Source organism: Cyprinodon tularosa, unplaced genomic scaffold (assembly GCF_016077235.1).
Source record: "Cyprinodon tularosa strain WSP-4 unplaced genomic scaffold, ASM1607723v1 ctg40, whole genome shotgun sequence".
Classification (NCBI taxonomy): domain Eukaryota; kingdom Metazoa; phylum Chordata; class Actinopteri; order Cyprinodontiformes; family Cyprinodontidae; genus Cyprinodon; species Cyprinodon tularosa.
In genome coordinates, this window is record NW_024039119.1 from 1301309 (window position 1) to 1316169 (window position 14861).

At 38.1% G+C, this 14861-nt stretch overlaps 1 protein-coding gene across 2 annotated transcripts in view; it reads right to left on the bottom strand.

Annotated features, from left to right (window-relative positions):
- The window catches only part of mapk14b (mitogen-activated protein kinase 14b), a 30277-nt gene continuing 15416 nt past the window's right edge, over window positions 1-14861 (bottom strand). The window contains exons 4-12 of one of the 2 annotated variants that reach the window (XM_038298022.1): window positions 10108-10219; window positions 9640-9669; window positions 9478-9525; window positions 9284-9398; window positions 7955-8026; window positions 4570-4649; window positions 4159-4237; window positions 2455-2628; window positions 1-2372 (exon numbers count right to left, since the gene is read on the bottom strand). In XM_038298022.1, coding sequence (XP_038153950.1) covers window positions 2308-2372; window positions 2455-2628; window positions 4159-4237; window positions 4570-4649; window positions 7955-8026; window positions 9284-9398; window positions 9478-9525; window positions 9640-9669; window positions 10108-10219 — 775 coding nt within the window. In that variant the 3' untranslated portion in view covers window positions 1-2307. Of the gene's footprint in view, window positions 2373-2454; window positions 2629-4158; window positions 4238-4569; window positions 4650-5027; window positions 5108-7954; window positions 8027-9283; window positions 9399-9477; window positions 9526-9639; window positions 9670-10107; window positions 10220-14861 lie in introns of both variants that reach the window. The other variant, XM_038298023.1, reaches the window with a different exon arrangement.

Below are 14861 nucleotides of genomic sequence, written 5' to 3' on the forward strand. Positions count from 1 at the left end.
TTTGAAAAATAGTAGCCTTTATTTTCTGATGGTTTTATATTTACAGAAAGCATGGTCTTGCTGTCTTAGTACAATGGGATGAAGAACTCGCTGAAAAATACATAAAAGTTCTTTCAGGTAAAGCAAGCAAACCAAATCAATGTGACATTTGGACCTGGAGATTAAGATCTGTATTTGATTGATGAATATGTGTTTAAAAAAAAAATATGACCTGAGCGCTGCCCTACAGGATGCAGTGAGAAAAGAACCACTTATGTGCCCTGTTTGAATATTCCATTAATTGAACATTTCGGTGCTTGTGATCCACCTACTACAAATATAATAAAATAAAAATCCCTAAAACAATCAACCCAGGATAAATCACAGACATCCAATTGGGATTCAACACAGAATAAAATAGCGCATCAGGAAAAGTAAAATCTAGATGAACTAAGCAAAGGGAAATTAAAAGAAAGAGATATACAACGATGTTCGGATGACATGGCCAGAGCAACTGTGCGATAATGTGCAGCATAGAAATATGATTTGACTGGAAAAATGCTTCCCTCCTACTGCAAGTAAATTCTTTGCTTCAGTGATCTGAAGGATGCTGTAAACGATTTCAAAAGTGCTCATACCCTTGGAACTTTTTCTTTTTGTCCTTTCTATCATGTTATAACCTCAACCTTTAACATATTTTATCGAGATTTCATGTGATAGACCAACAGACAACAGTGCGAAATTCACAGATTATGATCCAGACAAGAGGTGGAGGGAGGTTCTGTGGTCAGTAGACCTTTTTCAGTATGTAAAATGCTATGCAATAAAAACATTTTCCACCACTGGGAAAAAAAAACCCCACAATGCATCTTTATGTGTAAGAATAGCCTAGTCAAAGTCCAATTAAAGAAGTGTGGCATGACAGGAAAAACTAAGGTTCACAGATACACAAAATTTCAATAAAAAACACATTAAATGTAGTTTTGAAATGTAACAAGATAAAAAAAAAAACTTATAGAGGTATGAACACATTATCAAGGCTCCAGATTTCAGAACCTGTGCCTATCATAGGGGCAGGATGGTATGGACTCAATTATCAGCCAATTGTGATATCAAAACTTAGACTGCATGGCTCTCTGTCTGCTTAGATACACAAACTGTAACTGCAGTCACTTTGGCCAAAAAGGAGGAACCAAAAAAAAATAAAAAAAATCAGATATTTGATGCTTTTGGATACTGACACAAGAGACTCTCCATAAATAACAAAAACAACCCTAAATTCTGACAAATAACATTCTCTTTTACACTGATATACAAACAACATAAGAGGATCATAAATACAGAGCAAACAGGTGCCCAATAACATTCAACACACAATAAATGTAATATGGTTTATTAAACGCAAATAGGATTAAATTATGCCGTCAGCCGATGCTCTCGCGGGAAAACATCAGATCTGAATAAATTACTAAGCCAACCCTGTCTTCAACATGGTGCTGTGATACTGGAGCTTGGTGACTGCTAAAACATTCATTTTTGGAGCTGTAGAGCTATTAGAAATGGATGAGGAGAAAAACAAACACAGTGGATGAATATGTGATACTCTCATAGGCAACATTTTCTAAAAAAAGAAAAAACAACAAGTCAACAAAGCTAAGAAAGTATAAAGCCTCTTTTTTTCCCAGATATCTGAATTATTTGTATACTTTCCCCTCATATTCTGTACACACCTGGTATAAATTACATACATTGTCAATTTAGGCCATTTTAGGATGAACTCTGGTAATGAAATTCATACTGTCGAAGAGATCCGTTAAAGTGTCTATGAGTACGCAACTATCTCTAAAATACTTATGTACAAATACTGTTTGCTGTAATATCTACACAGAAATAACATTTCAACTAATCATTTGGGGTAAAAGAAGAACTACCTTTAAAAATGTGTCCCCTCCACTGTGCTATCTCCTAAGTATTAAAACCTTATAAATGTGAATCTTTAGATAAGTGTCCAGCAAATGTTTTCAGATACTGGCACGTATGTTTTTTTTTTTTTTTTTTTTTCCCAGCATGATGAATAAAAATTAAAAACTACAAATTAAATGCTGTAAGCAAAAAAAAAGCATGAGTTAAAGTTGGCCTTGAGATTTTTTTGTTGCCGTTATCACAACGTCCCAAGGTACGAATGACGGCAGGCACTTGAATGTCGTGGTTGTGGCATGTGAGCAGGAAACAAATGGATAGTCACATGAGATTGATAGTTTTAAAAGAGTGTTCCTTTGAAATAATAATAAAAACAAAATAAGGAGGAAGATAAATGCTCCTCGGCACTCAGGATTCCATCTCATCATCTAAAGGAGGCGGCTCGAAGCTGAGGACCTCATCATAGGTTAGGCCTAAGGGGTGGGAACAAAACACCATAATGAGCATCTATGTAAGAGATTCTAACACAGAACAAAGTCACTCATCCAAACTTACTCTTCCACTCCTCTATTTCCAAATCGCGACTTTCAAAGCTCTGGTCGTAAGGCTCCGCCTCGGGCTCGTCGTCCGGGTCGTGGTACTGAGAGAAGTATGGGTGGACCAGAGCCTCCGACGCTGTGATCCGCTTATCCGTGTCCAGCACCAGCATCTTCTCCAGCAAGTCCACAGCTGAAGCACAGCAGATAACAGTAAGGAACACTAATGTAGTTGTAAGATTTGGAACCATATATTCACACACGAGACAATTTGTGTTAAACTATTTTTTCCCTATTTACAGATATAGAAAGTAAGCCTTATTTATATAGCACCTTTCACACACCAAAGCCACTAAGTGCTTCGCAACAGTTTAAAAGGAGGTTGTAGCAGCCCAACATGTAGTTAATTAAAGGCATAGAGGATGATCTTTTATTTCCAGGTGGATCGTCTAAATAAGTGGTCGTCCTCATTGTCAATCATTCTGGTGATGTGCTTACGTAAGGCAATCCTATATGCTCATCCCGTTAGCTATCTTTTTAGCTAGCACTTTCATCTGGCTTGGTCTGCCGCAGTTTCCGTAGGCTTGTGAACTCGCAGGCGCGCGCTTTTAGGAAATCCTATACACTACTGTTTATGCTCTAAAAACCATTCTAAAGGACTTTGTTTCGAGTAAATTATGGACGCTACCCACTCAGGACACTTTGAATACATTGGACGAGCAGTATGGGGGAATATTGACATGTTTTTTGTGGACTTTTATGGACCTTTCTGCCTCGGGCACCATAGACCTCCATTATTTGAATGTCAGCAGACAGCAAGAAGCCTCCCAGATCTCCAGATGCATTTGAGATATCAAAAAAGTACTCCAGAGTGTCGTTCAGCATGGGGGTGAGTAGAAAATGAAGGCTAATCATGTTTTGGGTGTACTATTCCTTTAAATCATACAACACCAAAACTTACTCTCCGGCCGAAGCTCCTACCTGCGACAGTAAATAACTCAAGAAGCTTAAGAAGCAATAAAATGACAACTACCTAAATGATGCATGCAGTATATATAGCCCTTCCTTGTGACGGTTGGCATATGGTGTAATTTTCTATTTCTTCAAACTGTAAAACCCTTGCAACAAAATAAAGTATAATAAACAAAAATGCTTTCTTTAAACCAAACTACGATGTTCCTCTTATATTTGGCAAATTTATGTTTAAAAATTTTGCAAAAATATGTTGCGGTGCAGGATGGGGATTTGCATCTAAAGGCTAACGTTTCCAGTCTTACGCGCATTGTTGCCAGGTTGGGATGTTTCCCAATCTGGCAGTTTAGGATAGGTAAAAAATGTTTTTCTTTAGATTTATGGCCTAAGAGATCAAAAGATGCCGAAAATCGTTCCCAGTCTGAGCCTGCAATACACTCTACACGGTATATAGTATGTTTTATATCATATATAGCTATAGATTTTGTTTTCTGTGTAAGTGTCCAATTTGTCTGCACCATCAACATCAAGTCCAATTCCTTGTGTTTCTTTTAACACTACAGCTTTAGTTCACCTGTATCATTTTCATCTTTACTAGCAGTTTCATAAATGCTTAACAATACAGTGCAAAAGCAAAGAGAGAAAGGAAGGAAAAACAATACTGCAATTTTTAGGATAGTCATGATGCCACTAGAGGGCTGCAGTGAGCCAGAAGCTGTATAAACAGATCAAAGCTTAAAGAGGAACTTACCAAGAGGGTTGGCACCAATGAACACATCAGCAAAGTTCCTCTTGGGCATGTGAGGAAGAGAGTTAATGTAGTTCCTTGCCTGTTGGAAAAAAAGAGAGATAAACAGCTTTAATCGTCACATTTTCAGATTCCTAGAAATGTTCACACAGCAACAGTAGCTCCAAGCTCTTAGCAATCAACCTAAACTCCAAACGCCTTCGTTAGTACAAAACTAATCCTACTGAAAACTGGTGCAACAGTAGCTGCACAGGCAGGCACTGTGAGCCAGAAAGGAAACAGGGAAGAAGTGAAGCGACAGTACAGGGTGGGGTTGCCCGTCGGTGTGGAAGGGAACAGCAAAGTTGTGGCTGCTGCTCGTCCCCAACTCCGACTGATAAAAAAAAAAAAGGGGGGGGGGGGGGGGGGTCTCACCTCATGGCTGGGCATCCTGCTTATGAGGGAGGCTGGGGGAGTCCCCGTCAGACGCATTATCTGCTGCAGCTGGTTTATATCTTAAGCTTCTGAGTCAAGGGGAATCATAGCACATCAACAAGGATGGGGGGGTGTCATTAAATGAAGAGAGGCAGGATGAGAGATTTGAAGGCAGGGGCAGGAGACAAGAAGCCGAGCTGATGTATACAATATAATCATTGGACTTTTACAGATTAAAAAAAAGTTTAAATCCTCTAACGCGCAGCAGGGCTAAAAAAATACTTGACAAACATGGAAAGCAGAGAGAAAATGAGCCGCAGCACAGTTAAACGCACAGCCGGAGAAAAGATGGTTTAGTAAACACAAGAAAAGTAGGCTAACTATAACCAGAGACAACACACAGACAGGCAACAGAAAGAAAAAATAAATAACTGGGAGGGATGGTACTTAGCACTCACAGAATCTGAAGAGATTTTCATCAAGAGCTCGGGCCCTGGGGTTCCGACGAGCATCATTATAAGCTTCAACTGATCAATGTCTAACACGCTCACATGAAGGAAAAATAAAAAACAAAGGAATGGATGGACAGCACTGGCAACAGAAAAAATGAGTGAAAACATGCAAAAAATGGAGGAATAAACAGACTAAATGTAAATCTACACAAAGAGCTGGACTGGATGGAGCTTTTTTCATAACCTGAAGAAAAACCTTTTTTTTTACTGCCTGTCTGGTTTGTTGGTGTTTTTAGAGACAAAAGGTGCAGCTTTTTCCACTTCCAAAAACAAATATTGATATTAAAAGAGCAATTCCTGCTGCTGTTTCCTTATAAGTCAGGAATTAAATTCATTCCAACATGCAGATAATGTTGCGCTTCACATTTAACAAACTCTGCAATAGATAATGTTATATTTGACTCACAAATTGGCTTTTAAGTCTTGCACCTCTAATAAAAACAACTATGATAAACGGGCCTCTGCTGAACTAGTGAATATTGAGGAAGTTGTTCAGCTGATTGATTCAGAAGCAAAAGAGTCTTATCAAAGTAGGAGGATTTAAACATTACCCTAATTTTCTGTCTAATTTTTCCTTTAAAATGTAAAAATTTCCATTTACAAGCCAGATGGAAGCATGCATTAAAATGTTTAATCATAATGTGGGTCAGGAGTTAGTTTAGGCAAGTATGATAATGTACAAAATCCCATGCAGCATTTTTTAACTCCAAGATTCTCAACACATTTAAAACTGAATTCAAATAATTATTAGTAAAGGTGCACAGAACAATGAGCTGGTGACCAGGATGGAGGCTCAGAAATCCAATAGTTTCCCCTGAAGTGAATGCACCGTACCCAGGAACTATCAGGTTGCAGTAACAACAATCTTTGGTCACCAAAGGTAGAAGACTTAAAGTTGGCAAGTTTGGCATCAGTGAGATGTTAGAAGTTAACCAGAGGCGCCATAGAGAAGTAACAAAAAAGAAAAAGAAAAAAAGCACAATCCTACATCTTTTGGGCTACATTTTTTTTATTTATTTAAATCAAACGTGTCTTTGCTATAAACAGTAAAATCATCACTTGTGCTTCAAATAGAAAAATGTTCCTAAGCTGGCTCTTATTAGCTTATTGTAAATATAGATTTTTGGGTGGAAATTGAAACAACCTCGGAGCAGAATTAGCTGCTTATTCATTTCAAAGAAACTGTGGAAGACTCGGAATGAGCCATACAACCCTAATAGGGGCACCCCCATGCCTAATAAACCAGACTAAATGGGGTTAAAATGGGAGATTAAATGTGTAATTTAGTCTGGCCCCGGTGAATGAGAAATCGGGAGATTGTTGATGACAACAACCCGTTGTTTTTCAAACCATGTCTGTGCCTATTGGCCAACGCTCTAAACAATGAGCACAACAGACTGTGACGTAGTAAGCGCGACAGAAAGCTGGTGGGCGGTAAAACGGGGAATATTCCTTCCTAAAAATGAATGAGTGTAGAGCCTTTTCCTGCTCACATTTCAACGAAACCCCAAGTCTAATCCTTCCAAAACTTTTACCAAAGCTGAGTCAAATGAGAACTGTTCAATAGTTTCAATAGTTGTTGCCATCTTCCTTGTTGTTCTTTCTCCAGCGTCGCACAGCTTGGTTGTCACGCCCTCAAAACCCCACCCCCCGCTTTGCATCCAGAAATTCAAAACACATCTCTGCATTGTGATTGGCCCGCCAGTTCTAGGGCCTGGGGTATTGATCGAGGCTAGACCACTCGCAGGCAAAAGTGATTTTGCCTGCTGGCAGATGGGGCTAGTTTACTAGGCTAGGCATCACCAGGATCTGCAAGAATTGAACTTTATTGATCTCACAATGGAAAAATGCATCTCTGCATTTAACATATCCCCTTGGGGAGCAGTGGGCTGCTATTGTGTGGCACTCGGGGAGCAGTGTGGGGTTAAGGGTCTTGCTCAGGAACCCAGTGTCGAGGCAGTGAGGATTGAACCGGGTACTTGCAACCTTCTCCGAGCACAAGCGCACTGCTCTAAACACTAGGCCATCACTCCAAAGAAAGACCTCAATCTGAAACGCTCCCTTACAGATCACAGGCTCATGTGAACATTAAAGATTATGCATCTTTTATTTCCCTACGACCATTATTCCACATTAGGTATAACACTTACACCCTTTAAACTGCCAACTATGTAAAGCATCCTAGTCCTCTTACTTCTCTTCCTTACAATTAGATTAGATAAACACTGATGCCGCAGTCAAACATTCCATTCAGACAGTTTATGAGGAGGCAGACCAGAGAGAACCATCTTCACAAGAGCGATTCAGATGTGGTAAGAAAGCCCAACTCAAACACCCACACACAGGACATGCAGAGAAAGCGTGGATGAGTCGGTTACTTAGAGCAGGATCACAAACACATTATGCAATCGGCCCCGTACTTTTTTTTCCTCTTTACAGGACCATGGCCCCAGGAGCAGGTGCTTAGTTCTGCATTTCATTGTGGTTGCATTTAAAAAAATAAAAACAAGATCATCATGCATGTTTTAAACAAAAATCGTCCCAACGCTCAGAGGAGGTTTTCTGTGTAGAAGAGAAGCAGAAAAAAATGCGCCGTCATGAAGGGGTGGAAAATCAAAAGGTGAGCCATGCAGCAAAAGGTGAAAAACATCTCCTTGTATGTATGCAATACATACACACATTGGCATGCAACCTACAAACACTTCATACGTTTGGCTCAACCTGAACAGGGAAGCATTCTTACCGTGTTTGAACAGCTTTAAAAAGAACTCAGATTGGTCTGAGACTATTTAAAAAAAAAAAAGTCCTCTGAATGGATTTCCCTGAAACATTTATGAACAAAGAGTACTCTGACAACATAAATGAAAGGATACGGTCTGTGCCTGGAAAAAGCGTCCGTCCGGTAAGCAGCTCCGCCATGATGCATCCAACCGACCAGATGTCCACTGTTTAAAATGAAAAGGCTTGTTAGCACCAGCATGTTCAAACTGATGTCCTTAGATGAAGAAAAATATTTTTTTCCAAACAGAAATGCAAGAAATAAATGAGAAAAGATCTTAAATGAGAAAAGATCTTAAGGGGCGTTTAAAAGTAGCTTTTCTGCTCCCCTTGTCAAATTATTCAAGTGCCTAAAAACATTTTAATATATTTTGAGTTTTCGAAGCTCAGATGCACCTACAGAATTGTTAAATACTGCAGATAGACACGGTAACAAAAAAAAAAAAAAATGAATACAGGGTTTATACAGGAATGAGTAGCTCTAATTTAATGCTCTTTTACTGCTCCTAGAAATCATTTTAATGCCATCAACAAGTACCCATGACTGTACACACGGAACATGTTATATCTGATATATTAAATCTGACTAAATTGTTTTTATTAACTTAAAAAAAAACAAAAAAAACATATTAAATGCCAAGATAGTCACATTTAATTAATTTTCATTGTCAATTAAGGCCTTAATTTAAAAAAAATAATAATTTGATGACATTTAATGACACACGGAAACCCTGGATTAAAAAAAAAAAAAAAAAAAAGGTAGCAGGAGGAATAGCTAAGCTATTTATGTTTAATCAAAAATCTGTTAGCTTATTTTGGCTTTCACCAAACGTTCTTGAGAGGATTTCAGATGCTCAACAAGTTTGAAGTCCTTAATAAGACTTTCCTTTTATAATACAGACATGCTTCGAGCTACAAATGATGAAAATGAAGGAGTTGTAGAAATATTAGTTTCCTCGTTTTTATTTTTTAGCAACAATCAGTCCTAGCTCCAGTTGATGTCGCACAGTAACAGATATTATATACGATATCGTATTGGAGAGGTTTTAAAAGTATGCTAAAGTAAAAAGCAAGTATTGTAGTAAATTAATGCATGCATTTTACAAAAAGACTCATTTAAGTGTTAAAAAAAATACATGTTTTTTTTATTGTGGGATTATTTTAAGAAGATTCAATTTCTAATAAAGCAAAAAATAAAAAAACTATCTTTGCACCCTCAGTCTTCACCTGTAAATACCATCTGTAAATCGTTGTTTTAAAACTTTATAAATACATTAAAGGTGTTTAGCAAATGCGGAAAAAATATTTAATTATCAGTTTTTTTTATATAGATATTTAATATTGAAACTACTTGTAGTATTTAAGCCAAACTAGAAAGAGCAGCATTTTGGAGCACAAAGGTTGCACACAATTGGCCCGCTTACCCGTCATGTTGTAGTGCATCCAGTTGAGCATGATCTCAGGAGCTCGGTACCACCGCGTGGCTACGTATCCCGTCATCTCGTCATCCGTGTGCCGCGCCAAACCAAAGTCAAGGATCTGATCAATGAGAAGAAAGGACAGTGAGCCGAGCGCCATTCATGACAGACCCAAAACATTTATCTGCAAAGTTTCCCACCTTGAGCTCACAGTCTTCATTAACAGCTAGGTTACTGGGCTTAAGGTCCTAAAAAATGTTAAAGGTCACAGTCAGTATGTTTAAGGAGTAATACACTTTGGCTGTGTGGAATAAGATAAATTTTTTGAGTTTATTTACATATTCAGCAGGGAAAACACTTACTCTATGAATTATATCTGCTGAGTGGATGTACTGCAGGAGAAAAGAAGAGCAGATAAAATTCAACTGTTAAAGTCAATCTGGAAATAATTCATCCTTAAAAATCATTTTAGACAATAAATATGGTGCGGTATAAACAATTATATGTACTATGCAAGGAGAATCTAAATGAAGAAAGAAAAAAAACAAAGCAAAAGAAAACAAATCAAATCTCCCGGTTCTGTTTCTTGTTGATTAGTGTTTAGTTAATGGCTAAATATGTAAAAGGTAACCTTTTAGAAAAATAAATCATGGGGAATCTTGTATTTTTTCTCCCCTTTGAATCATCTTTATAGTAAAAATCTAAAACTGGTTTTATAAGTTAATTTGAGCTATTTTAGTCAGTTATAGCAGCTTAAATCACTTCTCTGTTTAGTGTATTTGAAAAGAACTGTTTATCTAAAAAACAAACTGAGTGAGACTCGTACAAACCTTTAGGCCTCTGAGAATTTGGTAAATGAGAAACTGGACATGGTCGTCTGTCAGCTTCTGACACTTGACGATGTTGTTTAGATCTGCTCCCATCAGGTGTGTCACCAGATATCTGCAAAATGAAACTGATAATCAGATGTGGTCTTGTTTTCTATAAGTGCCTTAGTAGTTCATCTTTCTAAATTATTGTCTTCGGTTGTGTGCTGACTCAATGAAATACTTGGCAGTTCGTTTTTTAAAGCTTCTAAAAATCCCATCTGGCCATTTATCACCACAGGGAAGGAAGGTCAACGTGGGCATCACTTTCACTTACCTTTTCCTGACAGTTAAACCGCTGTTTGGAAGTGAAGCTCATTCAAGACATGTTCAGGAAGCCGTAATTTGTCCCCTCTTTTAATCCAACAATATCGACTCACACAAACAATCTTTCTATATTTGTATTTTAGAGAAAGAGTTGGAACGGCTATAAAATGATAATTAAAGAAAGAAGAAGAAATTGGACTTTATTGATCTCACACTGGAGAAATTCACCTCTGCATTTAACCAATCCCCTTAGGGATTAGTGGGCTGCCATTGTGTGGCGCCCAGAGAGCAGTGTCGGGTTAAGGGTTTAGCTCAGGAACAAACAGCGGAGGATGTGGGGATTGAACCTGGTACTTGCAACCTTCTCAGAGCACAAGTGCAATGCTCTAACCACTAGGCCAACACTCCCCCTTAATTGGTTTCATTTCTCTCTTACTTGTTGACAAACAAACCAGACGTGGTTCTTTTGCAGCGGCAAACTTTTGCTTTCAGTATAATTTTACTGCAAATAAGACCATAAAGGGGCTTTCACCTATCATGCTTAGCAGCCATGCATTACACCTGGTCATTGCAGCGAGCATACTTGAAGAAACGCTGGCCTACATTCCAGCTATTGTCACAGAGATTGGATAATCGATTTTATAAATCAAGTAAATAACAAAGAACCAAAGCCAAAATGTGTAGGACCTCGTCCATAGCAACACAGACAGTCACTTTCTTCTATAAAGGAGATTATTACATTTTCTTCAAGACATTTTTCTGATAAGAAACTCTTTCAGGTACTCCTGTTTAGCTTTTTGAGCTGACGAAGCTAGTGCTAGCTCTTTAAGGTACATGCCAATAAAAATTAAGAAATCATGGACGACTTGTTTTTGTAAATAAACAAAAAAATATATTTTTCTTTTTCCAACCTATCCAAGGTAAAAAGGAAATCGTTTAGAAAAAAGCACTTTTATAAAACAAAACCTGAATTATGAAACATTTTACATGGCATATTCAAATAAGTTTTACTTTCTGAAATTATATTTTCATAATATTGTAAATTATTCTGATATGCCTGTTTATCATGAAACTTCATACCAAACAGAAACAAGCTTATCTGTTTGATCACAATAAAAAAAAGTTATAAACACTAAACGTCCATCCTGATAGTTTTTAGTATTTTTTTTTAGCTTTAATAGAATTCCAACAGCGGGTGAAATGAGCAGACGTGGCGCCATCTGCTGGCGGTATTTCAGAACTTAAAGAATGCTAGATGTTGAATATTAAGAAAAGCCTAACCCCGAGATTCCACATCCTCCGTCTCGGTTGCGCACTGCCCCACTCACATACACAGTGCGGAGCACTTGTCTGTCATGTTAATCAATGAGAGATGTTCCACATCCACCGCTACTCCTCCGCACGTCACCGTCCAAGTACGTCTTCTCCGTCCGTCACCGTCAAAATATGGAGCAGACCCATTTTTTACTCTGCTCTGGTCCGACCAGGTCAAGATCCACAATTGCAATGATACCAAACAGGAAAAAGAATGTCGAGAAGATCCGGTTTGTCAAATTAAAACATAGTAACGATAAATTGGCAACTACAAATTGCAGAATAATTCTTATACATCCCTAAATCTAAGGCCGTTTAATTAAATGATTGGATGCAAACTATCGGTACTTCAACATACCAGGTAGCAGATTTCTCATCTCGATCAAAGTATTTATTTTACACAGAGAGGCTTAAAAGTTTAATCAAATCCAGTCATGACAACTTTCAAGAGCGAATCTCACAACTTCAAAACAAACTTTTTAGCACAGGCATGGATGAAGAGATGCTGAGTTTGGAAGTAGAGAACAAACATAGTTTATAAAAAACTATTTTGTATGATCCTAATTATCCATGTTACAAAAAACCCCAACAAAAAGAAAATATTTGGGCAGAAACTTCACATATGCTGATGGGGAATTTTTTTCAATACATCATATCAAATTAAGTGGTAATTTCCAAATGTTTTGCTCCTATGAATTTAACAATCATATGGTGCATGCTCTCCTCGAGCTCAGAGGAAGTTGGAACAGAGCAAGAATGCGTAGACTGTAGGCTTTGCTCTGAGAGATTGGTCTGGAGCTCGGCAGAGCTGAGTGGGGCAGTTGCGGAGGATGCGGGATTTCAAGGTAACCATCCTTCAATGCCTCCAGTTAAACAGCTCAACGTGGTTGAAGACCATCTAGTATTAATTGATTAAACTCCTCTATGACAACTCTAAGTTGTAATCCATTCTAATCTCTAAAGAGCCTCTTAACAGAACATGAATAAAAAAAATAAAAAATAAAAAAAATATACTAACACATGCAACCAGAAACAAAGCATCGAGGGAAGAATAAATCTACGCTATCAATTTCTTCATATTATCCTTTCTACTAGAAATGGAGAAAGAATAGCATTGCTATCACTGCCTCCTGTATAAAGGATGTTTACTCATACATCGATCAACTTAGCCTCCTCATCTAAACGCCCTCACAGCATTAGCTTCAGCTTCAGTCAAGACCAACGTTTATATTGTATGCCTAGTGCCGTTCGAGTTTTACCCCTCTATGAATCAAAGTATTTTTTCCATTGTTTCACAGTGAATTACATTATTTTTCTTAATTATTTCCCCATTTCCCTGAGAGGTGCTAACTGGCTTAGCCCCATTATGCCACTTCCTTGTTTTACACACAGTCACAGTATTGTAAATATACACAAAGGGCTTCATTTACTAACAAAAGATAAAAGGGAAAAAAAGTATAAAACTCACAATGAGCCAGATGTTTTAAACGTTCAGAAAATCTTTGAGTTCAACCAGACTGAGTTAAAGGCAGATAAATTTAGAAAAAAGTGAAATAACCCAAAATTTAAAGCTGCACTTCAGGGGTTGACATTAAGGATTTTTACCTTTCGGGCAAGTGGCTTTCACATTTCATTTGCCCAGAAACAATTTTTACTTGCCGAGTATAATGTTTGATAAATATAGTTCCTAATATAAATTAATATATGAAACATGTTTGTTTTTTAAATGTTTATTTTGTAATTCAGTAAGTTTACAGGTTCCTGGCGTTTATATGCATGCATCAGATAATGAACTCAAGCCTGCATTACTGTGTAAACATGCTTTTCAATCCTTCCTGCACATTCTTTTCAAACTAAACTTTGCTTTAAACTGTTTTGTGCTAGGAATAATTTGTACTCTCCTGACAATAAAAACTACTTGCCCCGGGCAATCGGGCAATGGTTAACATCGAGCCCTGTGCTTAGTGATTTTGGAGTAGTGCTCCCCCTAGAGGACTACACCCCACAGCTACAGCAGACTGTCACTCTCAGTCACTTAAGTGTATGCATTTTTTAATTGCTCTCACAAGGTTATTTAACCTCTCCATATTTTTCAGCAGCAAACTAAAACTATCATTCTAAAGTCACAGTAGTAACACCAACAGTATGTTATAATCTCAGTGCTCCCCACCACTAGTTGGAACTGAAGACGTCTCTTGGATGAGAGCTGAAACTTCTCGAAAAATTTACGTCCAGTTATCTAAAGTGATCTTTTGAAGCTTGAGCATGACCTGAATGACGGAGAATCTTCACTTAAAAGTCAACATCTGCATCAGTTTTGCATCCTTGTTTTTGTTTGTGGTCTCGCCACAAAGCGATCCCCTTGCCAAAGTTCCTTCTTGTTTATGAGCTGTCTCAGTGCATTTCACATTTTCTCTTCCTTTTCATTTTAGAAAAAGGTTTCTGTGGATTTTGATGCTGGCTCCAACATGTCACAAACCTCTAGAATCCAAAAGTGTTCTATGCTCACCTGTGGGCAGCACAGTGAGGGCCGTGTGACTATTGATGGCTATGGTTTCTGGCCACAGACAGTAGCGGGAGATGACCTATGCCTCATAAACACTTAGGTTACCGTCACAAGGACTTGGAAGAGGATATATTAAGGCAAAATGTTTGACTTAGTACTCCTTTAACATCTTGAAATAAAAAGGGGGCACTACTTTTGTGATTTTTACTTTTTTACAGTTTTTGCTTCATTAAATTCTGACGCTGCACAGTAATGCTCAGTCTAAATCTTAAATCCTGAGCCTTTACCTCTTATTCATACCCAGAAATCACTCAGTGATTTGCATCCATCTTATTTTCTGCCACACCATTTTCACTGCCTTCTCAAACGCTCGCCTAAAACCAAAGGTGCAGCACAACCTAAATAGTTCATTCAGGTTCTCCTCACATTTCCACAAATGTGCCACAAGCTGATGACACAACAGTACGCATACAATTCAAGGACGCTCACTGAGGATTCAGAACACACACACACTACAAGCACACAGACGGCCAGATGGCTGTTACCATGGAGACTGGCTGTGATGTGCACAGCGCACGTGTGTTCAACCCTCTATCCACCTTGATACTTATGCCCCCCCACTCTGGGCTCA